The following is a 27324-nucleotide window of genomic DNA, read 5'->3' as shown; positions in this document are numbered from 1 at the left end:
CTTGCCCCATGTTTATCATTCACCTGCTGTTTTTTTGACAAATACCCAATCATATGACAAAAATAAATCAATATTCTTCTCTGGATTCTTTTGAAGACAGCTGGCTTGCATTCCAAGAAGCACTTCTGCCTTTACCAGGCAACACCTCAGTGCAGCAGCAATTCCCATGCAAATCTACAGCCTTCCACTCTTTCAAATTGTTTTTCTTCACACTTTTGGAGGGGGGGGGAAAAACGTGATATACAACACTGTTGGGTTTTTTGTTGTTTTTATAAAATTTTTTCAAGATATCACAAAATTACACACACTAAAAGCTTAATCTGCACATTTTCCAATGAAAAATTGAAATATCTTAAATTTATTACTCGTATATACAATTTCAATCCAAATTTACATTCGCATTTTCATGGGTAGCAAAAGGCATGGATCAACACAGGATTGAGATGTGTCACTTCAGCATATTTATAGGATATTTACTTCAAATCTTGGTATGTGTTCATTTAAATTCATTTAGAACAGGCCACTGACAAAAGGCTGGATTTTGTGCTGAAATGGTAGAAACTGTGGGGAAAGTCACCGCTACCATCCACTCCTTTCAATGCAAACATCCATCATTTGTTTCAGTGAGATTCACAGCACAATGATTGAAAAATTAACAGATTCATTATAACCTCTGAGAGCTGTTAGTTTAAAGCTCCATCTATGGCTGTGCAGTCAGTTTAAGGCATCTGTGCTAGACATCACTTAGTAACTTTTTTTTTTTTAATTAACTGAAGTAATTCTGCAGTTAACTAACCAAAAGCTGGAATTCCTCTCACCTACTCCAGAAGAGAAGTTATTCACTTGGTTCTTCTTGAGTCTTTAAAAACAAAGTAGTGAAGTCAATAAGACATGATAGGTTATAAACATCCCCCTCTTTCAGCTACAAAAATGGATTTGTATTTGAGTAACTTACATTCAGTGAAATTGTCTTTAGACCTGTTTGAAATCACTTAGGCTTAGCGAGCACAATTTAAGCAGAACTTCATTCAGATATTGCAAAACAAAGCAAATTAAAATTAAAATTTACAAGGAATACTTCCTTTCCCTCCAAACTAATTATTACTCGAAGTATGGAGAAAAAATAAAATTCAAAATTATGCCTCTCCTGCTAGACTTCATAATCATAAGAGAATTCAAATGAAGACACCTCTCAAGCCCAGAGTATGAATAGTTGGCTATTTTAACAATCTGCACAAACTGTAGATACTGAATGTTAATTTAAGACACTACGAAATCAAAAGCTCAATTTTCCCCTGTACTTTTCTGTCGCTTGAGTTATTAAAGAACCAGCACTGAAGGAAATACCTGCAAAACTATCCCAGTTATGTCCACTCAAACTCCATACTTAATAAAATACTAACTATGGAGACCCTGAAAAAAATAGAAACTCTATCTTTAAATAGAATCCAGAAATGCAGTTTCATATACAGCTGCATGTTCTCCAATGTGCTTCTGCAGAAAAACATACTTTTTATAGTTAGCCTTGAAAGCAAACCTGTCACATAGATCCTTCCTTTCCATTTAATATTCTACATATAATGTAATCTTTTTTTTGCTTTGGTAAAATACAAATAACAGGGAAATATGGGTAAGGAAAGCACAGTAAATAACATGGGTATACATCATACCTTTTTTTTAAGAAATCTGAGCTGAAATGTAAGGCATCCCTCGAAGTATTTTTTGCATATGCAAGGAATGCAGTTCTTTGTAAACAAAAGCTTGAGGAAAGCAATACTGAAGCCAAAGAATCTTCCCTAGCATCCTTCCAATGATCCCATAACCAAGAGCAACTCTCCTAGGGCAAGTGTTTTGGAACTATATCCTGTAAAAAAGAGCATCCCATCCTTTGTCTTCCCATACATTTTTAATCACGCAGTAGAGACTGCCTCGCCTTGAAGATCTCCAGATTAGGGGAGTGATGCCAAAGTTGATTCTCGAGGGCACAAGCTCATCCAAAGTCTTATTTTTCTGGTACATCACTTTCTATAGATTTTGTGGCTTGCACAGTATTCCCAGAGGAAACACTTCCCAGTGCCCTGGACTGACAGGCAGCGGGTTTGGTGGTGGGAAGGGTTTTAGAAGAGTTGGGCTGATGTCTGTGGTGTCCTGAATCCTCACCTGTTCTCCTCCTGCCAGATTCTTCACCCAGAGGAGGCTGAAAAGAAACATGGGCAGCCTGTTAGGTGTTTTGCCATAAAGCCAGGTATTTTTTACCTCTCCAGAGACTTGTAGGGCTGAAAGGATCAGGCTCTTCAAATTTATCACGCTGCCATTTCATGAAATCAAGCACTGCTCTCAGATTATCTTGCAGTGAAAATATTAGTATACCAAATATTATGTAAAATAGGCATTGAAACTTACATCCACCCTGAAGTCCTCCAGTCTCTTAAATTTACTCAGGTATTCTTGCAGTTTAGGGTCAACAGCTGGAGTCTTGTGCTGAGAGTATTTTAGGTAAGCCCAAAATTTTTCCAGTCCATACAGCTGACCTAGTAACAGAAAAAGATAATTTTACTGCTTTACAAAGGTCAAATTTAATTATAAACTTAATTATTCACTGGTAACTAAATTTTTAAGAGAACTGAAGATGAAAAGAATATGAATAAAAGCTGTTCTTGGTTAGTTAACAGGTCAGTGCCAAGGAACTGGGATTATCTTCAACTAATGTTGCCAGAGTGTGAGCAGTGACAGGCCTGTGATAATTACCAGCTTCATAGTCCCTCTTTGTTTCTTGTTGGAAATCCTCGAATATTTCTTTCCTGAATTTCTTTTCCAGGCCATAGCTGTAAAATCTGAACAAGCATTCCAAGCCGTACCTGGAACAGAACAGAGAGGTACAAAAATCCACCTTGTCTCTTTGGCTCAGAGAAACAGAGGTGGGGGACTGGGTGGAAGGAAGGGAATTCTATCCAAGAACTAAAGGGGAGTCACAATTTCCTTTGTGGTTGTTTTTCTGGTATTTTTGTAAGGCAAGAACCAGTTTGAACAAGTAAAATGAGGTTTAAGAACGTCTTCACCTACAGAAGGAAGAATCTGAGGAGTGTTAGTACAAAACTGACTCGTCATGGTCAACAAGTTACAGGATTTTGTAGAATTCAGAACTGATTACAGGTCAGGAAATGCTGCACAGTCAGCTATTCATCTGCACAGCACAATTATATACTGATTTTTGCTATTAAAATAACTTATACACACTGCTATGTTAAAGATTTACAAAAAGTCAGATGCAGTACTGAAATGTTCACTGCAGATGTATGTAAACCTCACAGTCATTGAAAGGAATGGTAAGGCCTCAGGAAAGAATACCTGTAGTGTTCTTTTGCATCTTCTAGAGCAAGCTGTTTGAATTCTTCATACATTTTCTTGTTGAAGTGATCTCTCAAAAAAAAGGACCAGAAACGAAAAAGTGTGTTCATTTCTTGGGACTGGCCAATTCCCAACCGTTTCCTCTCTGGAAGAAAAAAGGAAAGGGAAGAAGAAAACCACTATTTTAATTTTTCACCAGAATATTTTAAAGTGTCTTGTCTTTAGTAAAAAAACACACCAGATTTTCTGGTAACTTCAGATTTGAGGGTGATTTTTTTGTCAGGGAATGTAAAGTTAAATGGAAAGCAGGGTTCCTAAAACAGAGGCACCAAATAAATTTTCCTTGCCTTTCCCAAGAAAAATTAAGGATGAGGAACAATGGGAAGAAGACTGGTTTTAGACAACACCTGGAAACTTCAAGAAGTTTTAGGAAGTGCATGGAGCAGCTTACCTGTTAAACACCTCCGCCGGTATTTGTGGTACACCTGCTGAGTAAAGCCATTTTCCTTTAACAGTTCGTGAGATGGGTGCTGGAATTTGGGAAGAGAATTTGGAGTACAGCCATAACCTGCCAGTGGAGCTCCTTCTGAAGGTGAGGCATTGGAACTGCTGGAGAAAAAACCCAACATGTTTGTGCCCTGTAAACAGAGCTTTTCTGCAGAGTCAGTTCTCACCCACCCTGACCCACACAAGAGCTGAAGTACAGTCACCTGGGGACTGCTGCAGTGCACCTGGGTTTGGGTGCACCTCAGGAAGATCAGATTTTGGGCCAATATGTCAAAAATAAAACAGCTTTGGACAATAATTAAACATTACTGTCCTGCTTGATTTTAAATGACCGCTGAAGTGAACGTCAGTGCCTCAAGTAACATTACTGCTGCTGTGTCGTGGATCAGACAACACTGTGAACACCAATCTGCCTAGCTTGTTTCCACACAGCTCTGTATTCCATATTTTTGTCTTTCTTGATCATTCTTTTCTTGCTTCTATTGTATTGACAAATTGCCTGTTATAGCCTGCTTCTCCATTAGTAGTGAGAACTACCTGCAAATAAATTTTGAGTAACAGCAACAGCATCTACCTCACAGAGGAAGCTCTTGGCCTGTGGTCTCTGGAATCCATCACCCAACCAACATGGCATTCCAAGGGAGGATTTGTACTGTGGCGAGTTTTTCTTTTTCTTGGAGCCTAAGAAAGTAAATGAAGGATTTATTTCCCTACTTGGACTCCACTCATTGTCTCCCTTTTAAAACAGAGATCTAATCGTTTTCTATTCTGTTATCTAACAAGTTACAAAGTCACAAGACCACAGTTTCATAACCTGAAGATTAGTCTTATGTAACTAATCAAAAGTCTTAAGCACTACACTTCTTTCAGTAAGGACTTCCAAGGAAGAAGACTCAAAAAGCATTTAATAGAAATAAATAAGTGAATATGATAAATATTTTGGAGTTAAGCAACAGGAGTACAAGCATTTAACTTTTTGCCTTTTAATTCTTGTTAAATGCACACATGAACATGAGTTTTATAGGCTTTTTCTGTTTTGGTTGTATTTTTAAATATGTTTTTCCATTTACCTTTACATCAAAGGATCTTGCTTCTTTAACCACAGGGTAGAACCTGGGTGTTTTGTTGGGATCCTGGAGCCTTGGGGTGCGAGGTGTTCGTGGGATGAAGCCAGGGTGGAAACGGGGGGAATCTGGGACTGCTGTTGGCAGTGATCGAGCCATTCCTGCTGTGGGAAGTGCTTCAGCACTTGGGAAATTACAGGCCAGCTCCTCTGCTAAATATGGAGGCAGGAAGGAGAAAGTGAGGTGGTTTTACTGAGCTACTTTACAGATGCTATTAGCATGTAACCCAGTAAATGTTAATAGTATCACTGGATCAGAAATACCACCAGAGAGATTTGGATGTTGTGACTGCTCAGTAATGGTATGACACAAGTAGTAAATTCTTCTAATCTCATTTCCTTCCATCCCTGTATCCCATAAAAAATGCTGGTTTCTATAAAATGTTTCACAGCTTCGGTTTAACTTTACACGTTGTAAATTCCAAGTCAAACAAAGAGCACCTGGTGCTGGTGGAGAGTGACAACAAAGCAGAACAAGCACCAGCTTCTTGTCATTCAACTGAAGCCACACTACCCATGAACAGTTGGCAATTTGAAAAATTAGCAAAGAAAAAGCCCCCTCAGACTGCTGACTGAACCAAAATTAAAATACTGCACAGGCAGAAAGAGACAAAACTCCTACAGAGTTGCTCTTTATTACAGAGATTCTGAAAAACAAATACTTTCATACTTACCTTTCTGTAACCCTGGAGGTCTTGGAGGAACTTCTTCGGTTGGATCATCAGTTTCTGGTGCAAGACTAACAAATTCATCCTTATTAATGAGGTTCAGCTTCTTAAAGTTCTCAATCTCTTGCTGAATTAGAGAAAGCAAATTGTAAATGCAAAGCAGGGCAACAGATACCATCCTGAGAGACAGATGCATTTCATGAAGAGAAAATAAGCCAGAACTGATACTCAAGTACCCACACACCTGTCTCAGGTGGGGCATGTGCATGCTGGGCATGAAAAATCTCATCAAACCATTGTCAAGTCCATACCAACAACAAAAAAGGAAATATTCTCCCTTGCAGTTTGCTATTTCTCACTGCCCTCTTCATGTTTGCTGGTTTTCTTGGTCCATTCTAATCTGTACTCTAAATTCTACCTTTATTTCTTGCTCTTATTCTCAACAACCTTTTCCACCTTTCTCACCTTGCTTTTGTGCAGACATGCTCCATTTGTCCATGCAGCTGCTTGCCCCTCTTGGTGCACAGATGAAGCCCCTTTTCCTCACCACTCAGTGTTTAGGCAATTTCATTCTAACTATTGTTCTAACAAACTACAAGGCCAACAGAACCTTAACATAAAACTATTTTAAAATGACTCCTCATCATCTCATCTCTGACAGATACGCCCTTCCCCTCTGGGTAAGGGTTTGCAGTTGTTATGAAATAAACTCACAGAACAAGAAAACATTGGAAAACTTGAACCATCTCCAAAACGTTACAAAAAAATATTCATTCAGTGGTTTTGGTCAAGTCTGGTTTTTTGCAAGTCTGGCAAAACTTGGGTTTGCTTTCAACTGTAAAGACAATTCAGCAGACCTGCAAATTACTGGCACTTTGCTGTAGCATTTTACCACTACATAGCAGAAGGCTGAAGTTAATTTGGAAACTGTTTGGACAGGCATGGTTTTCTAGTCAAAAATTGAAGAGAATTACCTTCATCATGGCATCATTTTCACTCTGATCCATCCACAAATCCTGTTCATAGTAGTACAAGCCATCATTAATGACTTTAGCCAGTTCTGATGTAATTTTTGCACGGCACACACGGTTGCCAGCACGGTCTCCACAAGGATGTTTTTTCACAAATGGTGGTGTCTGTGTTACAATTAAAATCTTGTTTACATCCTGATCATCAATTTCATAATCAGAATCACTATCTGACCAATCAGTAAATTTATTTTTCCGACACTGATTTTGTTCCATCTCTTCATCAAACAAAAATTCAAGTTCTTCCTGTTCTTGTTCCTCCTGAGGTTGGGGTGGCTGGTGATGATCTGGTGTTTGATCAGGTACAGGAACAGTTTCCTAAGTTGGAAAAGGTTTTATATTTGAATTGGATAATGATTTTCCAAACTTTATTGCATCCTCAAGCATCACATATGTTAAGATGTTTAAACCTTGGTTTATAGTGTAACCTCAAAGTTGGTTTTGCATTTGTTTATTTAAACATAACATAAAGGTTTTGGATTTTACCTTTAGCTTGACAGTGGATGCACGATGCCTCTTCTTCACTTCTATCCAAGGCTCAGAGTCCAAATCAGGCAAACTTGTAGACAGTCCTTTAGACATTGTCTGAAAATTACTTGATTCAGTGTTTTCCTTTGGACTCAGAGGGCTCCCCACTCTTGGAGAACTTGGTGCAGACTCTAGCAGTAGAAAACAGTAGTTCAGTTCCTGTTGTGGATTGCTTTGGTTCTATTTTGTTTGTTTTTCAATTGTTTCACTGGTCTTTCTTTTACCCACAGCTACCATTTTTCTACCTCTCTGGATAAACATAACACTGATCAAAGAATTTTTCATTTTTAAGAGACAGCTTTTCACAGTTCACTCAGCATTTCAGAACCAAATCAATTCTAAGAATTTATTTCCATGGAAAGTTTCTTCATAGCCTGTGAGACATTACGTGTTGTTGAGGAGAAAAAAAAGAGCAGCATCATTAGGATCTTGTTTTCTCTGTGTCATTCTCTAACTCTGTGGATGGGTGCCTAACTCCATCTTCATTCTTCCCATTTAATTTCAGCCAACATTTTAGGAAAAGATTCCCTTGCCAAGGGTTGTCAGCAAACAAATGCATCTCCCTATTAAAAATGTGAATGGGTTTCCCATCCAAAACAAGGATGCCCCAAATAAAGAGTGAACTTCCACAAAAATGAAGCAGAGTTTAGGACTAGTTTAAGATTACTATTACTAATTCCACTGTAGGACTGTAGCCCACCATTCTATATCCTGGAGAATGGTCACAGCCATAACACACAAGAGATATTTTTATCTACTTCACATCAGCCATGTGACTTGGCAACTGCAAGGCTGGCAGGCAGAGCAGCTGAATAAACCATTACCAAAAGTACAACTTCTATTATGAAATCAGTATCATGAGGCAAATTTCCTAAGCTAGACAGACAGCCCTAAACTTATGTTTCTGTAAAATAAATCCTTTACCAGTATGAGAGCCAAAAGTTTGGCCTGGTATGAATTCTGGACAATTGATGAGCTGAGAAAAGTCAGTTGGAGGCAGGTTGCATGGAGGAGGACCTGGAATTGGCCACTTTTCTGGATCAACCCTTTTTCTTAGCTTCTGATCCACAGTTTCGACTTCTGTACTGTCCTTCAGGGCCTGTGTGACAAGCATGTTATAACATTAAAAACTATCAAAAAAGGAAAAAAACTAAACACCAACTTGGCCACTTAGAGCCTCTTTATAGAATCCTTACCATTACAAACAGAAATTTTTCTTAACTTCATAGCTCTGAAGCTATGGCAGCACAGAATTAACCAAGGAACTTTTCAAACACATCCTTCTGAATGATTTTACCTCCAGAATGAGTGCAGCATTCGTGGTCAGAGCTTGCATCCGACGGAAACTGGCGATCAGTGACACAGGCAGAAATCCTTGTTGGTCCATCTTCCTCCTCAGGAAGAAATCCCTCTCCAAATTTTCTGTGCTGAAATAATACTCACTGCAGAATGAAACACACAAACCTGAGCTTACTCTATGGTCAAAGAAAACCCTAAAGCAGCAACCTAGAGTCCTTGTTAAAGGCTTCCATTAAAAAAAAGCAGAGTATTTTGACATCAACAAAATCATTTTTCAGCAGAAGACCCAGAGAGCAGCAAGGTTAAGACAGATTTATGACTCAGTACAGCACAGAGGGATAAAAATCCAAGCCTCGTGACATTTGTACAACCAAAAACTACTCTCCAGTTTTCCTTCACCCACCCCCTCTCTCATTACTTACATGGACAGAAGGGAACAACACTGTCCTGGCCCCCAGAGAGATGAAGGACAAGCACTGCTCACAGTCAGAGCATAACTCATGTCCCACACAGCAGTACCAGTTCATCCTGAACTGAACAATCTTTTATTGTCCCAGTTTCCAGTGCATTGGAAGGCTTAAGTATCCTGAGTGCTGAGGCACAGATGGATACCCTGAACCATCAAGCATGCTTGTGGGAAGATGAGAAAACAAAACCAGTCATGTAGTATTTGGCATGAAACTGTACCAAAAAAAGGCACAAGTTCATGGAGGAAAAAAGCCTTAAAGAATGGATGATGTTGAAGGACAAGGACATTCCAGGACTCTGGTAATACCACAGAGACAAGGGACAAACACCAGAAAGACAAATTTTCAACAATGAAGCCGCTCTAGGAAATAATCCGGGTGTCAAGATGTTTTATACTTAGTGAAGACAAAAAGTAAAGAATTCAAATCATCATCTGTCACACAGAGCAAGGGAATGAGAAAAGGTCCTATGGAAAAGAATGGAAAACCCCCTCAACTGACATTACAGCTGAGATCTAGGCCTTTCATAGAGCTTACACAACATAGCATGATTTTGCACAGTACATCCAAGGAAGATTAACTCCTCATCACATTCAGAAAAACACAGGTAGGGAAAGACTTAATGGAAAGCAGTTCAAATTGTATGACAAAAATAGAGGCAGCACACAAAAGAAAATGAGAGGGTATTAAAATGCTGAGGAAAAAAGTTGCACATGCAAATGTAAATAAAGATCATTCTACTTTCAAAAAAGAATAAAACAACAAGTCTCCCCACTGAAGCTGGGATCAAGGCCAAAAAGTCTCCAAGAGCAGGGCACTCTGATGCCATCACTGACCCAAGCAGCACCTTGATATCATTTCTTTCTCTAATTTTTTGTAGCTGAAGAAATTTGAAGGAAAAGCTGGCTCTATGAAACACACAGATCACACACAGAATATTCTGAGCTGGAAGGACCCACACGGATCCTCGAGTCCGACTCCCAAGTGAATGGCCCATGCAGGGATGGACCCTGAGACCTTGGCAGTAGCAGCACTGTGCTCTGACCAACACTCAGCTCCAAGACAGAATGAATTGAAAGTCTCAATGCTGGACAAGACAGGACAAATGGAAACACTGCTATTAAATCAAAGCAAACAGAGAAGAGAACAAGGCTTTTGGAGAATTAAGCTCTTAATCAGAGCCAAGTATGATCAGTGAAGCAACTGGGCACAAAGAGATAGCTTCTTTCAAGAATATCCTGTCTACTGTTCTGAGCTGCTACGTTATTTTTCCCCTCCCAGTCTAGAAGATAAGCAAGCACAAATGCCATAAACCAACATTTTACTAGTGTTACCTTTACAATCATACAGTAAAGGTAAAATCCTGTAACGATTCACCTAGTTAAAAATTCCACAAGCAGAAATGGACAATGACTGAACTTGACTCAAACTGCCTCACTTGATGTCCATCACTCTAGAAAAAGGAATGTGAAAGACCATTAATGATAAATGAAGACAATGTACAAGTTTGCTCCAAGTAGAGGGACAAACCTAAACACACACACCCCCTCCAGCTTTTCTCTTCTTCCCTTTCCTCAGAGTCCCTTTCCTTATTCTTGAATTGATGTTTGAACTTTGATTTGTTTATTTTCTAAAGCAAGAAGACTTTTTAAATGGAATTCTGCTGCATGTTGCAGAATGAGGAGCTGCTAAGCATTGAAACTTTTCAGGCTGACAACTTCAGCCTGTGGTTAAAAACATAGAAGATATTTTTGTATGCAATCCAAACATTACTCTCTTGTACATGGAGTTGGTTCTTGGGACAAGCACAAATTGCTTGATAGCAATGTGTTTCTTCCTGTAATTACACATCAACTCAGTTGGACAGTGTCTAATATTTTTCCTCTATTATGCAGGTAAACTTTTAAAATTTATTCATCCACTAGGATTCAATCTCACTTCTTTAATATATCCTGATTTATCTTGGACTCCAGTAGGAACTCTGAGACATAATGATTTTGTGTACCTTTATTCTGTATATATTTCCTTCTTTGGCATAGTCACTTTCATATTTTATAACTAAATTATGAAAAGCAGGCAAAGCCACCCCAATTTAGAGGCTAATAACAGGTAACTGAAGAATAAAGTCTGTTTCCCATCATTATTAATGTGATAAAAGAAGGAAATAAATAAAAAACACTTTTTTGTTTTTTGTCTAGGGAGAATAAAACTAGTGAAGTTCTGGTCTAAACCTGCTCAGGAATCTCCCTCTCATGGAAAGCAAACTCCATAACCAAAAGCCTTAGGAGTTCACACCAGGCAAGCAACCACTGGCCGTGGTTACCCAGCCATGCCAAATCTTCTGCCAACACCTGCCAACCTCTCGGTGCCAAAAGGGAATACCAATATACCCAAAGTCAGATGTGACCAGTGCTGTAACTGACATTTTTCTCAGCAGAGGGGACATCATCATGTCCTACCTTAGCAGGTCTGGATTCTACACTGCATGCCCAGAAATCTGGCCAACAGTGGAGTGGCTGTGATCCTCCCCCACTTGTCTGAGGACAGTGAAGGCCGAATATCCTGACATGGGGGTACATGTCCACTGTCAGGTCTCATAGGGGCCTGGCAGCAAGAGCAAAAAAAGACTGCAATAGAAGTTTTGAAGTTGATAGCCACATGTCAGATACTTTCTGCCCTTTAAAGAGGCTTTTTCTCTTCCTTTTTGCGTCAACTGTAACAAAAGAAGCGAGAATAAAATAAGCAAGTTGCTGTACGGAACACGAGGGCAATCAAAAACCACCACAGAGGCATTGCAGAGAAATGCAAGTACAGAGGATGAAACATCTGCCAGTGGTGGAAACTGTCTCTTTAAAATGAACTAGTGCTTTCCAGGCCCCTTTAGACTTGTCTCCTGGTGATAATCAGTCTTCCAGATGGTTTCTCATTGCCTAATGGTATACACGAGAAAGTAAACATTTCAGATTATTGAAAAATCAAGTATCATTGCAAAACTTCTCTCTCTCTGTTACATGTTTCAGGTGAAACACACTGAAAACATCAAACTAACGAGACTTCTCAAAGTGAAATTGAGAGCAAATAGGGGGAAACATCACCCAAGAAGAGCTTTACAGGCAAACAGACCAACAGTACTCAAAAGCACAAGCTCAGAGACATCCATATCTCAATTACATGACAACATAAAGAGGGCTGTGTACCATAAATCAAGCAGTTATACAAGTTAGAGCCAGACTACAGCACAAGATGTAGAAACAGCTTCCTTAAAACTCCTCCCCATTACTCAAGATTTTCCACCCACCAGTGAATAAATGCGAGCTGACACTAGTAATGGTCAAAGTTAACCCAAAGTGTCTTAATCTTCAATTTGACATGGATAGTAAGGATTCAACACTGTTTGAAATGAGTACTTTTATCAAAAATATTTATACATTAAGCAATCTACTTACATCTGGTGTTTGATATATTCCTTGAGCAGTGCTTCATCCACAGAATACATCTGCACTCCTGTTCCATCACCATAGTAATAAATCACACCAGGGTTAAGCTCAGGCTGAAACACTTGGTCAATTCCTTCACCATACAGCTCTTGGTAACCAACTGAATAGTCAAAGTTCACTTCAACACAAAAGAGAACATAGAATAACAACATCAGAAAACAAAAACAACATTAGAACCACAGTTTTGAAAGTTTTTGCCAGCTATCTGTTGGATTAGCATACTGCTGGGGTTTCCTCTGCCTCGTCCTCTTCCTCTGCTCCTGCCCCTTCCTCTGCCTCTGGAGAAGCCTCGGACGCTGCCGCCCTCGCTCCTCACGCTGCACACCTCGTCATGGTCCTCCCTCTTGTCTCTGTCACGGCGCCAACCTTCAGGAGAACAAGAAAACACAAAATAAATACCTGCAGTCACAATGAAACAACCTGGTGGCTCCAAGTCCACGCCAGCCATGGTCCTTCATGGCACCAGAGTTCTCAATGTGAGCCCAGGCAACACACAGCCTCTGCCATGCTGAGGTTTCAGAAATTCTGAAACCTCAGAAGCTGCAGGAGAGGAGCAGGAAAGGTGTGCCAGCCCTGCCAGAGGGTGAGGCAGGCAGGAGGGCTCAGCAGCAGGGAGGTAATGGATGGACAGGCAAAGGCCAAATGCTTCTGAAGCAGCTGGATGCCAGGGTAGCAGTTGTTGGATTTTTGGGGTTTGGATTGAAGGCACTTGAGACAATATTTCACGTTCAGACTTATTATTTCTTATCAGTAAAACAGTCTCACAACCACGAGTTCAGCCGCTTTTCATTAGAAGGCACAAAATGGCCAACAATCTCTTGTTACAAGGGCTTTTAAGACTAAACTATCCAATTAAGAACTGACACCCAGATTATTTTCCCTTTAAACCCAATAACTGATCCCCCCAGGGTCCCCAATGCCAACTTTTCTGCCCAATTACAAAATGCTACCCAAACCCATGAAGAAGAAGGAAGAAGAAGCATGAAGAAGAAACCCAGGATGACACCCTGTGCCCTCCATCCACAACCCACTAAAAATCCCCAAACCTAAATTTCTCACCCAGTGATACACCTACACTGCTCTCTATAATCTGTTTCACACTTTTGTGGATTTTAGTCTATCTTGAAGTCTGGGAAACTTTCTCTGTGAATGAGGGTCAAAGTCAGTGCTGCCCTGGGGGTCAGGGCACCCCAGAGCAGACAGAGAAATATTCCCAGTGCCCTGGGTCTCCACAGGTGGACACCCTGGTGCTAGCCCAGAGGTAACAGTACCCATGAGCAGCTCAGGGATGGAAGGAATGATCACAACAGCTCAGTCTCCTCCTGTGGACAACTCCCACCACTACTGGAATGAGATGGGAATCTCAGAATTGCAGAATGGCTTGGGTTGGAAGGACTCTTAAAGAACAACTGGTTCCAGCCACCCCTGCCATGGGCAGGGACACCTTCCACTAGACCAGGCTGCTCAGAGCTTCATTCAGCCTGCCCTTGAACACTTCCAGGGATGGGGCATCCACAGCTTCTCTGGGTAACCCTACTGGATCAAAGTGAGAGCTGCTAAATTTAACAAAGGACTGACTAAAGATATGCACTAAAAATTGTAATAAAAATCTTGCTTCAGCAATGACTCTTAGTGAACCCTACACATGTATGCTCATACACTCAACCCTGTCAAATAAGGCTCTGAATTTACAGAGAATATAATCTGTAATAATATTACAGAGAATATAATCTGCATGTGTGTGGCTTTCAGTCATATGACCATCCTAATAAAAAACTGCTGAGGGAAGTACTGAAAACTGGTAAAAATCCTCCCCCCATCCCATCCATCCTTCAGACACCCAGATCTAACTCTTACATCCACGTTCCTAAAATTACTTCATAAATTCCATATCAGTAACATCCAGAACTCATTATAATGAGCAAACATTCAAACTGGGAATGTATACTGCAATTTTTAAACTTAAACCAACAAACTTCCACTCAGCCTACAATTTCTGCCACCTCACCAGCTGTGTTCCCAGCACCTGAGGACCAGAAGCAGCACCAGTTGTGGTGTTGGTACAGCTTTTTGCATAGCTGTGCTGAGAAATAGGTCAGGGAGCTGAGGGACTCGGTCCAGCTCAAAGGAAAAAACAACATCAGCAGAACTGCCAAAGCAGAGTTCAAAGTGTAGCTCCACAAGCAGCTGCTCTGGTAGCAACAAGCTGTGGGAATAGCAGCAGAGCAGGACTGAGCAGACACCTTCTGAGGCTTTTTTCCAAACTTTCTGCATTGTAAAATTGTGGGATGAGATGGTGTAGGGCGCCATGAAGAGGAATATAATACAATAATTCTATTCCTGCTGGTCACTGGCAGATATAAACACCAGGTTTTACCTAAGTTTCGACACCAACTGCCAGCTCATGTGATATTAGACTTTATTTGCCACCAACAGCAAGACCCAGAGAGTGAGAAGCACTTACTTCTTGCCTCATTCCTTCTGTTGTTATGAGGTATTAACTTGTTTGTTTCCAGCACAAATCTGGAGCTCGTTCGAGAGCCTGCTCTGTCTTGACTGTCTGACCTCACATCGTCCAAGTGCAGCGGCACCCATTTCTGCTTGTTACCTTGAAAAGTTAATATATTACTCTTTATTGTACTAATACTTGAGGTTTCAGCTCCTGAAAAGACTCCATAGAATTTTCCTTGTAAAGCTAGCAACAGTTAAATTCCAAATTTTAAAAAGCGGGAGAAGCTTAACATGGAAATTTTAAGATATTACAATGACTAAATAATAAATGCAGTAAACAAGAATTTCTGAAATTGAAATGAAACCTCACCTAAGCTTCAATTATAAGAAATAAAGGCAAACATTTTATTTAATGGCTTTTCAGATGCTCCATGGTCAAGAATTTACAACTATGTCAGTGTTAAATACAGACAGTCAATTCCTTGCTATATAATTTCACAACCTGTATATGAAACTTTGAGATTAAAACAAAACATATAAAATTAACCACCACAATAAAGACTTCAATTACAAATCATACAAATTTTCCTGAGAATTTCGCTGTGGTACTGTACTTTCACTTCAAGATATTCAAAGTTCATTCACATGCATCAAAGCTTTATTTTGTTCCACTAGCAAAGCTGTATTTTGTTTTATTTGCAGGCTGGCCTAAAGTATCCATTAACAATGTATTTAACTACAATACTGATTGGTATTGTGGGGTCCATTCTTTTGTGGATAAGAAATATAAGCAAGTACATAAAATGTCTTCTCTGCACTGGGTGGGGGGAAAAGAAAAACATGTTTTACCTGTGGAATGCTTTGCTTTAGATTTCCACTTAGACTGAAAAAATTTAAAGCAGTATAGATTTTTTAAATATATCTATGTATATAGAAAGATTAATAAATCTGAACAGCAAAGGTCTTTAGGATCTGGAAAAACATCAGCAGGGAAGCAAGACAAAAAAGCAGCTGATCTTGAAACTCTTTCTGTTGTTCCTCCAGCCTATTCCAATCTCCTGACCAAAGGAGGTTTGCTTCCCAATCTGAGTGTAAGAGATTGGATCAAAAGGAAGCAAATAATCTGGTTTTGTTTTCAAATGATCCAGCTAATAGAGCATGAAAATGGAAGTGCTGGTGTGTATGCAGTAACACACACACACACACACACACACACATATATATATATTTTAAGTTAAATTAACACATTGCTACCTATCAAGGGAAACAAAGATATAAGAGACAGAAATGGCTTGTACAGCCATGATAAAATCTTCCAGAAATCCTCAGAGCTCCAAGGACCATCAGCAGAGCGTGAGCTGCTTTTCCCCCAGAAATCTGACTGAACAGAAGGCTCCAAACCCTGAGGGAGGCAGCCTGGCTGAGGCTTCCATGCAGACCCCAATATATTCTGTATTCACCCAGCAAATACACATGATGAGAAGTTTTATTGAGTCACTCAACTGGAATCAATGCAGCTGTATCAACAGTGCCTTACTGCATTATACACAGTGCCTAAACTCACCTTTTTTCCTTTGGTTATTAGTTTGAGCTTCATCTTCACTAGTGTTATCTGCTGGACCATCTGGCTTTGCCTCAGGATTGTCCTTGATTCCATTATTGCTTTTTTGATCAGATTTCTCCTCCTTTTCTCTTCTATTTGTTGGCTTCTTACTATGACTTCCAGTCTTACACTGTAAGAGACACAGGTAATTATTTCTGGCAGTACAGCTGCTGATAGCAGGAGCTGCACATTTCCTTCAGCTATTAAAATTCTTTTTTTATTACCTGTTCTCAGCCTCTTCAGCAGGGTGAACTTTAAGAATTGTCTTGTTTTGTAATGTCCCTTTATAAACAGTTTTATTTTCTGCTAACATGGCAAGAGCATAAAATGAATTTTTAGATTAAGAAAGTTTTTGGTTTTTACAGAAGCGAGCACAACAATCATGACTTCAGACATGAAAGTTTATTTTATAGGGAAGAAAGAAAGAAAGAAATATTCTCACTAGGATCTACTGCTCAGAGTTATTATCTTTAAAAAGCTGGGCTCAGAGAACCCTGGGAGGGAGGAAGGGGATTTTGCCCCACTCTGGTGAGACCCCACCTGCAGTGCTGCCTCCAGCTCTGGGGTCCCCAACAGGAAAATATGGACCTGCTGGAGAGAGTCCAGGAGAGGCCAAGGATGGTGAGAGAGCTGAAACTCCTCTCCCATGAAGACAAGCTGAGAGCTGGGATTGCTCAGCCTGGAGAAAAGAAGGCTTCAGGGAGACCTTTAATGCTTAAAGGGGGATCACAAAATGGGGACAGACTTTTTAGCAGGGCCTGTAGCAATAGGACAAGGGGGAATGGCTTTAAAATAAAAGCGTTTCAGACAAGGTATAGGAAGAAATTTGTCACAATGAGAGTGGTGAAACATTGGCACAGGTTGCCCAGAGAGGTGGTTGGATGTCCCTGGGACATCCTGGGAAACATTCAAAGCCATGCTGGATGAAGCTCACTTGATCAAGTGGAAGATGTCCCTTCCACTTGGGCTGGGGGGGCTGGACTAAAGACCTTTAAAGGTCCCTTCCAACCCAAACTATTCTATGATCAGATATAAATTTTTACCTGCAACATGGGAAGTTTTGCAGACATTTCTGCTAAAGAGAAAGAATTTTACTATGTTGTGAAGACAGCTTTGAACCTGCTGGAATACATACAGTAGATACTGCAGTACTGTGCTCTAATTAATTTGAACACAAAGCCTTCCCCTAGACAAATAAACTAAGTTTAACTACAAACTGAATGTTATTTTGTTTTACAGACACTACATGAATTTGGACCCTTTCAGCTATAAAATGCATGTGGTTGAACCCAGATGTTGTGGTTTTCCTGTCCAAGAACACAGTAAAAGCACCACAGGGATGCTGCTGCAGAGCTACAGCACCGTGAAATGGCACCTCACCATTTGCAATAATCTGTGCTCTCTTCTTGTTTTAAATAGCATCAGAGAGGTCTAAAATACATTCTGCACTTATCACTGGAGATAAAGAGAAAGGAGGGTAATTTGACAGAACAGATGTTAGCTTAAAAGCTAGAAGAAGAAAAATATATCAGAGGAATAAGATAACTAAGAATAACTAAATTGTGTTCAGACAATGGGCACTAAGCACTCTGAGCCACAAGGGAGGGCAGCATGTTCACAACTCCAAAGGCCTTTTCATCTGTGCATAAACAGATGAAAACAGCAGAAAAGGTAAATGAAACTTTTTTAACAGTGGAGTTAAAAAATAAGCCACTATTTAATGCACATGTCCGTGGCACACCACTAACAAATTCCAGTACAGTGCAGACAGTTAGCACACACCAGTATCCTGAATTACTGACAAAACTTCTACTGAAACCCTACAACACCCAAAGCACATCCTGGGGGGGACAGTATGAAACAGATAAGCCAATATGGTTAAAAAAAAAAAATAATAATAATAATCCTGAGGATTACAAAGGACACTTACTTCATTGCTTGCTATTTCGCTCGGGGTCGGCCAGCTTGTGATATCGCCCAAATCATCAGCCTGAAAAAGTGACAAACAGTTTATATTCCTTCCTTGGCACAGCCCTTTTTAACACAGGAAAGATGTCAGTCATGGCTCAGAGAGCCTGACTAACCCCTGGAGCAGAGCTGTCAAAAGTAGCAATTTTTAAAAAAACAAGTAATACAACAGAAAACAAACACACAACCTTTGAAAGAGTTTTGAGCTCACATCAGACAATTAAATGTTGTCCTACACATGTGTGATTAAAAGGTGTCTACTGCTCAAGGCTTTCAGTTTTTGGAAAAATTTGACAGCTATTTACCAGCCTAAAAGGGGTGGCTGTACAAAATTTTAGGAACTTAATGTTTCAATAAAAGGATTGGGTGTCTCCTGTTGTAATGGTAAGTTTATGCACATAAAGGACACTCATCACATAAGATGCAAAGGGGATTTCCAAAACCAACCTAGCATCCTTTGTGCTCAAGGGATCCTGTTTCTTTGCAGCCCCTTCACATTTTTATGCAATCCCACTGATTGTTTAAACAATAATGCCTTTCTTTATCCTTCATCCATACACCAATTCAGCAACTCTCCTAATTTTAATTATTTTAATTTCCCTTTTTTTTTATTTCTCTCTGTTTTCAAAATTTTTTATTACCAAGGCATAACATAACACTTCTGGTTGGAGCTCCAAAATACCTTCTATCTTTTTATTGGAGCAGTATCAGCTATTTATCATACAGGCAAAAATACAAACCTTGCTGCTTTTTCTTGTCCTGGGTTTTCCTGCTTTTATCACTTTAGTGGAATTTTGTAGCTCTGAAAAGGAAGAAAAACATTTTCAGGTGAAGAATTAGGCTGCACTTTAAATGAGTAAGGCAGGTGAGTGTTAACAACTCTGCCATGCTCTATCATACTACACCAAAGTGTTTCTGAGGGCTTGATATCAAAGTCAATGAACCTTTTTTTTAGTGAATAAAGTCACTCATAGTACATGACACTGAAAACTCCCATTCATAATAAGGGCAAATCCTCTTGCAAACCAGGTGTACAAGATGCTGCCTTACTCTGTATTTAAGTATTTTTTTCTACAAATTTTCTACTATTTTTTTTCAACTAAGAAGTTCAAGGCTATGTCAAAATGCTGGTATTTTAACCTAACAAGTGGCTAAGAAAATCCCTGATACGCATTTAATAAGCCCTCCTATTAAAAGCTATATTTATAGGGCAGAATGAATGAAATATATAATTATGCAAGCAAGGGGGAAAAACCATGAAAACAATTATATATTCCCAAATTCCTAGTAATTTTCTAAGTAATTACTCAGATGCCAAATAAAGTTTAGCCATATAGCTCAAAATCAAGCCAAAGTAAAAACAAAACAAAACAAACAAACACCAAAGGAAAATATGCAAAGAGAAAAATACTACTTTGTTAAAGCCTAAACATTATAATAATGATCCCATCTGGTCTCCTGAGCAAGAGGAAACCATCTCTTAATTTCTTCAATGCTGTCCCAGTGCTTGTCTTCCCACAGAGATGGGAGTCACAGGCATTCCTTGAAACCTCCCATTCGGTGTTTTATTGCAAGACAAGCTTGAAACGCTGAACGTGTGTGAAATCACAAGTGGATTATTTTATACGGGGATAACATCACCTCCTCAGCCCTTATCTCTTTCACATCCAGTGACTAATCTCCCTTATCAGGGCTCCACACTGGGAACCCCACCCTTGTGCCCCAGTGACTCTGGAAAGCCTCTCTGTCTGCTTCCTGGAATACACAGTGAACGTTACAAGCACAAACTAATGCTTACTCCACATTCCAGCCTCAATTTTAATATCATTTATTGCCATATCAATGAAGAATTTCATGGATGTGCTTCCTACAGCTTGGACATCTCACCAGACACCAATCCAGTGAATCCTAACCACCATTTGCCAGCAGGTTTTTGCCTCTCCTACAGATCTGCTTTTTAAAACAAAGACAAAACACACATCTCAATTAACTTCAGACTGAGAGCTTTAAGAAACACATAGTGACCATGTAATCCTAATTTTCACTTGCCACTCAGTAGTAAACTAATTACCCTTTTACAAAACAAGACAAACAACTGCAGGGGTGGAGCAGCAAACAAATTTGTAATTTTCTCCAGGAGAGCTGCCAATTAGCCATGCAGGTAAACTGAGTAAACTGTAAACACACATCCCTGTCCAATTACCTGACTGAAGCCCTTTTTCCACCTGACAGCACTTTTACTTCAATTGCTGCTGAAGGACTGCTCTGCCAGAACTGCTGCTCTGTGTGTCAGCAGGGCGTAGCGAGGCACCCAGAAGTGCAAGGCTCATTGTTGCTGCACTCTCTTAGTCATGGGATATAATTTATTCCAGGTGGCAGCAAAAGCTATCTGAATGGAGCAGAATGAGACCCAACTCGTTTGAAGGAATCTCTCTTATCTGAATGGAGTAATCCAAGACTTGGAAGATGCATTTGCAAGCTAAACAAAAAGAAAATATTGGGCAATGCAGTGCCTGGTGGATAATGCCCTTTTGGAACTTGAGATCTCATCTCACTCTGTGCTTCCCCACCTCCACAAAGTTCCTTGCTCTCCCAAAAAAGCCATGCTGAAAACCAAATTTACCAACAGGTCCTTCCTGGCCAGCTTTCTGGGGCTTATCACGTGGGAGCTGGACTTCAATGTGAAGCATGAAAGGGAAGATAAAGGGGAAGGAAAAACAAGAAGGAGGGTGGGAGAGTAAAAGAACATAACATGAGATCACTGAAAGGTTTTACCCAGCTCACACCTGTTCTGTTGTCAGAAGCAGCCACAAAACACCTGAAAAAGCATCTGGACACAGGCAAAACACATGTTCAGATAAAAGCCCCCTGCTTAACATCACCCTAGGGCTTGGTTTTAATATCCCATAGCAGCATTGGGTACCCCAAAATGGCATCTTTAGTCCAAATAATTCACTATTTCACTTGTTAGTTCCAACACAACTGCATTAAAATGGTTTATTCTGTGGTATGATACAAGGAATCTGTTAATAAGTGGTGTGCTGTGCTGATGAAAGAATTCACTGCTCCTCAATGATTTTACTCGCTGGGTTTCAGAGTTTTAAGGGTGTGAGAGAAAGAAATAAATTATGAATTTTAATTGCCAATGATCATCTTTCAGTCACTGAACTCCATCCAGTAGAGATGGCATTCAGATGAAAACAGAAATCAGCCTCCAGAGCCACTTTTATTACGGTTCTTCCAAGTTTCCCAACAGACCACATCCTACCAGGAGGCAGTCCCTGCAGAAAGACAAGGCTGTACAAGCATGCCATGAGCAGCACGTCAAGATAAATGGAACAACAGGTCTGAAAAATGAAAAAGATGAATTTTGGAACCACCAAAACTGCAGCAATCCTCAGGGACAACAGCAACAGAGAAGGAAAAGCAGACTGGGTGGCTGAGGAGCAAAGTTTGTCCATAAGATCTCTCACCAAACTACCCCTGATCACAACCACAATAGCGTCACAAGACAACAGGATCACAAGTAACAGGACTTCAGAAAGGATGGTTTGAAGCTCTGCAAATAAATAGCCAGCAAGTAATTTTTTCTGATGGACAAGTATTTTTTTCTGAAGGAAAGGGAAGATGATACTGCCAATTTCTTCTAAAAGCAAAGTCGATTAATATAGGTGGAATGCATTCTAATTTTTGATAGAAACACTGTTTATGCTGTGAGGCTTTCTAGACAATGCTCAGGTTTTATTTTTACTTGGACTGCACGTGTGTTCCCTTTTGTGAAGGGACAGCACCCCATAAATACCAGAAGTGCTTCAGGGAGCAGATAAAATCACCCAGCTCTTCAAAACTTAATTGGAGCCTGTGTGTTGAACTTGAACAATATTTTTCTTTCAATGCTCAGTTTGAAAATAGACAGTATATTCCATTTTTAAACAAGGTAAGCTATGCTTATATCTATTGTTTTAACAGATGAATTATTGCAAATGTAACAAAAATTATCCCTTGGAGAATATCATTAATTAAAATCCACAGCATGGATCAGAGCAGAGATTCTGCAAAACAATAATAATAAAAAAAATCCTAATTACTATTCTAACATTCTGCCCTACAGGAGTTCTAGCATTTTACAGCAAAAACTACATTATATTGTCAATTTCCACAATATTTGAACAATTAACCAAGGCAGTGAGTTATGACACCTGCATCCTTCCACCTATTTATGCTCAAAACCCACCAATTTTTCAATACAACAAGTAATAGGGGGGGAAATCCCCAATCCATGATTGATTCACTATGATGCTCTTTATTTTCTTTAAATTTAATTTCTCAGTTCCTTTTTTTTTCTTAGCTTCTTCATAGAAAACTACTGTGACTCGATTTCTACCAAAGTTTTCATGGTTAAATGTAGCACATGCCATAGCACAGGGAGGTGGGTTTCAGTTTCATAACAGGTCTCCAGTTTAGAAACAAAAACCCCAGACAAAAAACAGCCATACAAAATTACACATGCTGTTATGTACAACTAAAATACAGGCAGCAGCTTTGCATTGATAACATTTTTAATCCCTTTAGGGTTGGAAATATTGTCAATGCTGAAACTTCTAATAATGCTTTGAATAATTTTAGACAGCTATTAAAACTGCTATTAAAACACTCCATGAATTCATAAGAACTAATGAGAACACCTGACTTAAATACACCCAAAAGATTTGATAATCAGATAATTTATGAATTTACTCATCTAAGGTTTGCTGTTGATAGCAACACAGTGTATCTTCATTAAACTGTACCTTCATAGCCAGTTTTACTATCAGGCTAAAGCAAATTGATTTACACAACAGCACTACAGAGAAATGGTTCTGCTACCAAAATATCAAACAGATAAAATGTACTCTTTGATACCCCAAAATAAACACAATAAGAACAAAATAAAAGAATGAACTGTGCACTTATTTCAATTAACTATATCATTCAAGCACACACTAATAGGCAAACCCACTTCAACCACTTCAGCAGCACAAGTATTTTGCTTCACTGAATATTTTCATGAATTTCATTAACAACTTTTGAATAATCATCTAAAAAGTCATTAGAGACCACATCATCTATACAAATCACATGAAGACTTGAGAACTTGTCATTCAGATTCCCTTTTTGCAACCTCACAAAAAGGACAGTGCTGATGAAACAGAGGGTTTCATCAGATGAAGAGGTGGGAAAATTTTGAAATAAAATTATTTCAGCCACTCGATCCTGGGTGATTTTTTTTTTATGTGGAGGATGGCAAACTGACAGTTTCAACTAAAGAAGTGAGGACTTACTGCAATATATTGGCTTGGCACTACAAGGGGAGGGAGGACATCTCAGAAACACCTTTCATCACTTGGCAGCCTCTGTTGAAGCTCACTCCATCCAACCACCATCACCAGGATTGGAATCATGGAATCACCAAGGATGGAAAAGACCTCCAAGATCATCAAGTCCAGCCTTTGACCAAACACCACCTTGTCAACTAAACCCTGGCGTTGAGTGATTTCTTGAACCCCTCCAGGGACTGGCACTCCACACCTCCCTGGGCTGTGTGTTTCAAAGCTTAACCACTCTCTCAGGGAAACAATTCTTCCTGGACTAGAGAGAAGCCTATTCATTTCATGAGCAATTTTATACCTGATATGAGTCTTTCCTCACAAGTTAAAAGCAGATGAGAATGTAAAAGTAGCTTCTGAAGTTATTCTGCTTAAAAGCAAAGTTTAATGCAGCTCTTGGTCAGAAACACTGAACTGTGGTAACAAACACACGATGAAAAGCTCAGGTATGTTTACATTGGGTGTTTGGTTTACTGCAATGACTAAAACCCACTAAGGTATCTGAGACAAAAATATAATCAGTTCTAGTTACAACACTTGGACCAAATTCCTCAGCCAAAATTTTACATTTTCTTGGTAGGATCAGGTGACATTAACAGCTTGTTTCATAACAAGAGGCAGGTTTGCCTCTATCATAAACCAATTCCATGCTAAATTGAAAGTCCAAAGATGACAGGCTGGAGCCAATTTTCTCAAGTCTGTAACTATCACTGAACATACCATAGGTGCATGTCTCAGGAAACTTTTAACAAATTACACCAGGATCAACAAGTCTAGCAGGATCCAGTCCCTGCTTTGATGTGAGATCCTGGTACATTTTATTATCCTCTTTACGGATACTTCTACATTCCATCCCAGGAGTATTTCTGCTCATCCACTTATTATTTCACATGACTAATTTCCATACTACAACATTCATCAGGGCCTAGTGTGACAGATTTTGCTTCGCCAACGTGCAATTAGTTTCTTCAAAATACATCCCTTGTTGCGGGTGGAGGCACATGGCAATTTCTTCCTTCAAACAGCCAGGAAGGATCAGCTGCTTTGCCTTTTACAAGGGTAGGAATGGTGGTGGCTTCCTCACTGTGCTTTTGGAGGTGGCCAAACCAAAACACACCCTCCTGGTGTGTGTTCTTCACCAGTGCCACTGCCAGCAACGCTGACTCCCTTATTTGCTCAGTTACACACCTGGCCACTGAAAATTATGTTCTAGTACAACTCCTCAGCTTAATTATTAATTCCATAAATGACAGGCACAACTTCTTGCAGGAGAAAAACAATATAAAGCTCTCCAAAATCACAAAATGAAGCAGACAATGCACACAGTGCACTGCTTGCTGCCTCCTCCTTCCTTCAACAGCTATTTGTGTGTTTTATCTTTGCTGGGAAAGCAAACTTTACCGAGGTGAAGCACTCAAGGTGCTAACACAACAAAAGCAGCTTTCCCACTGCTTCTGATGCAGCACTGTTGCTATTGCTGCCACAGCAAGGCAAACGAGTGACAAGTCCCCTTTCATGCATGAAGCAGACCACAAGCCTCTGCCCAGCCAGCTGGATTTTGGAAGCTGGGCACAAACAGGTACTTAGGAGAGCGTCAGTACACCTAAACAAAACAGTGCAGATAATGAAGATGGGTATATAGATGTTGCCAAAAGTTCTGCTCTTCAGCCAAGTAAGAGATTTTGTGGTCTCCGTTTGTATGACCTGTATACTTGAAACTGTAAATTACATATTTCTCTTTGTCAAGGAACTACGTGTTTAATTCAAGGATAAAAGTGACTGTGAGATCACAAAAAAGGTTTGTCAGGTGCCCTCGGGAGCAAGCGCTGAGATTGAAGTTCTCGGGAAGCGCTGGTTGAAGTATTTATTTTGAGGTCAGCAGTTTACTTGCAGCCAAGAACAATACTCCAAGAAGCTTCAAACTTCTAGGAACTCTTTGCTAGCCTAAGCACAAAGCCTGGCAATTTCAAGTTAGGTCCTTGACGACCAGCTTTGTAAAGCCATGTCAGCGTGGTGCCCATAAAGCAGCTTTATCTTCATGTAGTGATTTAAGGCCAGGAAATTATCCCGCGGCTCGTCTCCCTATGTAAACACACCAAATCCCACCAGCGAGCGCACTGTCTGCCCTGGCCAGTGCTTAGAGCGTCCGCAGCCCCATCCTGCAAACCAAACCCAGCTAACGGATCCTTCCCAGGGCCTTGCTGCACAATCAGCCAAAAAGGAGCTGCGGCAAAGCGGCGTTTCTGAAGGAGCCTGAACGAGGCGAGTGGGCGAGCAGCGCTCCCTGCGAGCGCCAGGGGCCGGCCGGAGGTCACCGCCGGCCCGGGCCGGCCGCTCACAAGCCCCGGGACCTGCGGCCAGCCCGGCGCTGCTGTCCCCGGCCGCGTCCCCCGCCCCGAGCGCTGCCTGCCGTGCCCATGTATGTCAAACCCGGCCGCGCCGCGCCGCGCACGGGCCCGGCTCCGCGGCCGCCGGCGAACACGCGCTTTTCCTTCCTAAAAACGCCAAAAAAACCCCAAAACCAAACCCGCCCCGGTGCCATGGAAGCGCCGCGCACACGCTCCCGGCCCCGCACCTGGTTCCTGCGCTGCGAGGCGCCCGTCCGGCCCCGCGGGCGGGGAAGGGCTGTCCCGCCGGGCTCTGCGCCGCGTCCACGCGTTCTCCTTGGGCGCCGGGGCTTCCCTGCTCCGGCCGCCCTCCTCCGCCGCCTCCTCTCCGCGGGGCGAGCCGGGCTCGGGCTGCCGGGGCTCCTGGGCCGCCCCCCAGCCCCGCCGCTCCGACACCTGCGCCGCGGACATGCCCGGCCGTGCGCCCGCCGGAGGGGCCGCAGCCGGGGCGGCCGAGGCGAGGAGCCCGCGGCGGGGGAAGGGGAGCCCGCCTCCTCTCCTCGCCGCCCCGCCCCGGAGCCGCTGCCAGCGGCCCCCGGCCCGGCCGAGCGCCGCCGGCTCCCTGCTGCCGCGGGGGGCGACGCGCCGAGCGAGGGACAGCGACAGCGACCGCGACCCGCCGGGGCCGCCGCCGCCGCCTGCGGAGGGACGGGCGGCGCTCCGGGCGTGCTGCCTCGGCCGCCCCGGCCCCGCCTGCGCGGGGGAGGGACCCGGGGCTCTCCCGTGCGCCGTGACCTCACGCGGCCGGGAGGCTTTTGCAGGCCCGCTCGGACATTTCGGCTCCGCAGGCCTCGGCCGCACCTGCACGGCGAGAGGAGGGTCTGGGTAATGCGGGCAGGAGGATGGGAGCGTCTTGTTGGTGAGAAGGGGGCTCCGCGGGGCTCCGCCTCGAGAACACGCTCAAAAGGCGCAGGAGAACGTACTTGAGGTCCCAGCAGCGAGGGAATCCCGTATCATTTAAGCATTTCAACAGACAGGTAGCTCTGCCATCACACCATCGCTCCTCTGCCAAAAATGCCCCAGAAAATCATCTCACGGTAGCACATACACTCGTTCCACACTCACCCATACTCTGGTCACAGGA

At 41.5% G+C, this 27324-nt stretch overlaps 1 protein-coding gene across 7 annotated transcripts; it reads right to left on the bottom strand.

Annotated features, from left to right (window-relative positions):
* Positions 1-251: 251 nt before the first annotated feature.
* On the bottom strand, positions 252-27324 carry LARP1B (La ribonucleoprotein 1B). Of its 7 annotated transcripts, none has more exons than XM_071452274.1 (19): positions 27306-27324; positions 19228-19289; positions 18450-18509; positions 16481-16649; positions 14930-15073; positions 12688-12831; positions 12415-12583; positions 8500-8644; positions 8127-8301; positions 7161-7333; positions 6621-6992; positions 5653-5773; positions 4926-5131; positions 4430-4536; positions 3800-3957; positions 3349-3493; positions 2749-2858; positions 2404-2531; positions 252-2197 (listed from the first exon to the last, which is right to left on the bottom strand). In XM_071452274.1, the coding sequence occupies exons 1-19, from the start codon at positions 27307-27309 to the stop codon at positions 2003-2005; spliced, it is 2787 nt and encodes a 928-aa protein (XP_071308375.1). In that variant the 5' UTR covers positions 27310-27324; the 3' UTR covers positions 252-2002. The 7 variants fall into 7 exon arrangements, with proteins under 7 accessions (XP_071308375.1, XP_071308372.1, XP_071308371.1 ...); XM_071452271.1 differs by lacking the exon at positions 27306-27324 and adding an exon at positions 26429-27128; XM_071452270.1 differs by lacking the exon at positions 27306-27324 and adding an exon at positions 26429-26861 and having other exon boundaries at positions 3800-3954.

The sequence above is a fragment of the Agelaius tricolor genome, unplaced genomic scaffold (genome assembly GCF_023055355.1).
Source record: "Agelaius tricolor isolate 1412-34295 unplaced genomic scaffold, bAgeTri1.0.p SCAF_34, whole genome shotgun sequence".
Lineage (NCBI taxonomy): Eukaryota > Metazoa > Chordata > Aves > Passeriformes > Icteridae > Agelaius > Agelaius tricolor.
Note: the sequence above shows the minus strand (reverse complement) of the source record. Positions and strands in the feature narration are given on the sequence as shown.

Coding starts and splice junctions, on each gene's coding strand:
- LARP1B (XM_071452271.1), bottom strand. CDS start 26,651: ATGTCCGCGGCGCAGGTGTCGGAGCGGCGGGGCTGGGGGGCGGCCCAG. Junction 19,290..26,428: donor CCTCGCAGCGCAGGAACCAG/GTGCGGGGCCGG, acceptor CTTCCTTTTCAG/AGCTACAAAATTCCACTAAA. Junction 7,334..8,126: donor AACTTTTGGCTCTCATACTG/GTAAAGGATTTA, acceptor TTCTACTGCTAG/AGTCTGCACCAAGTTCTCCA.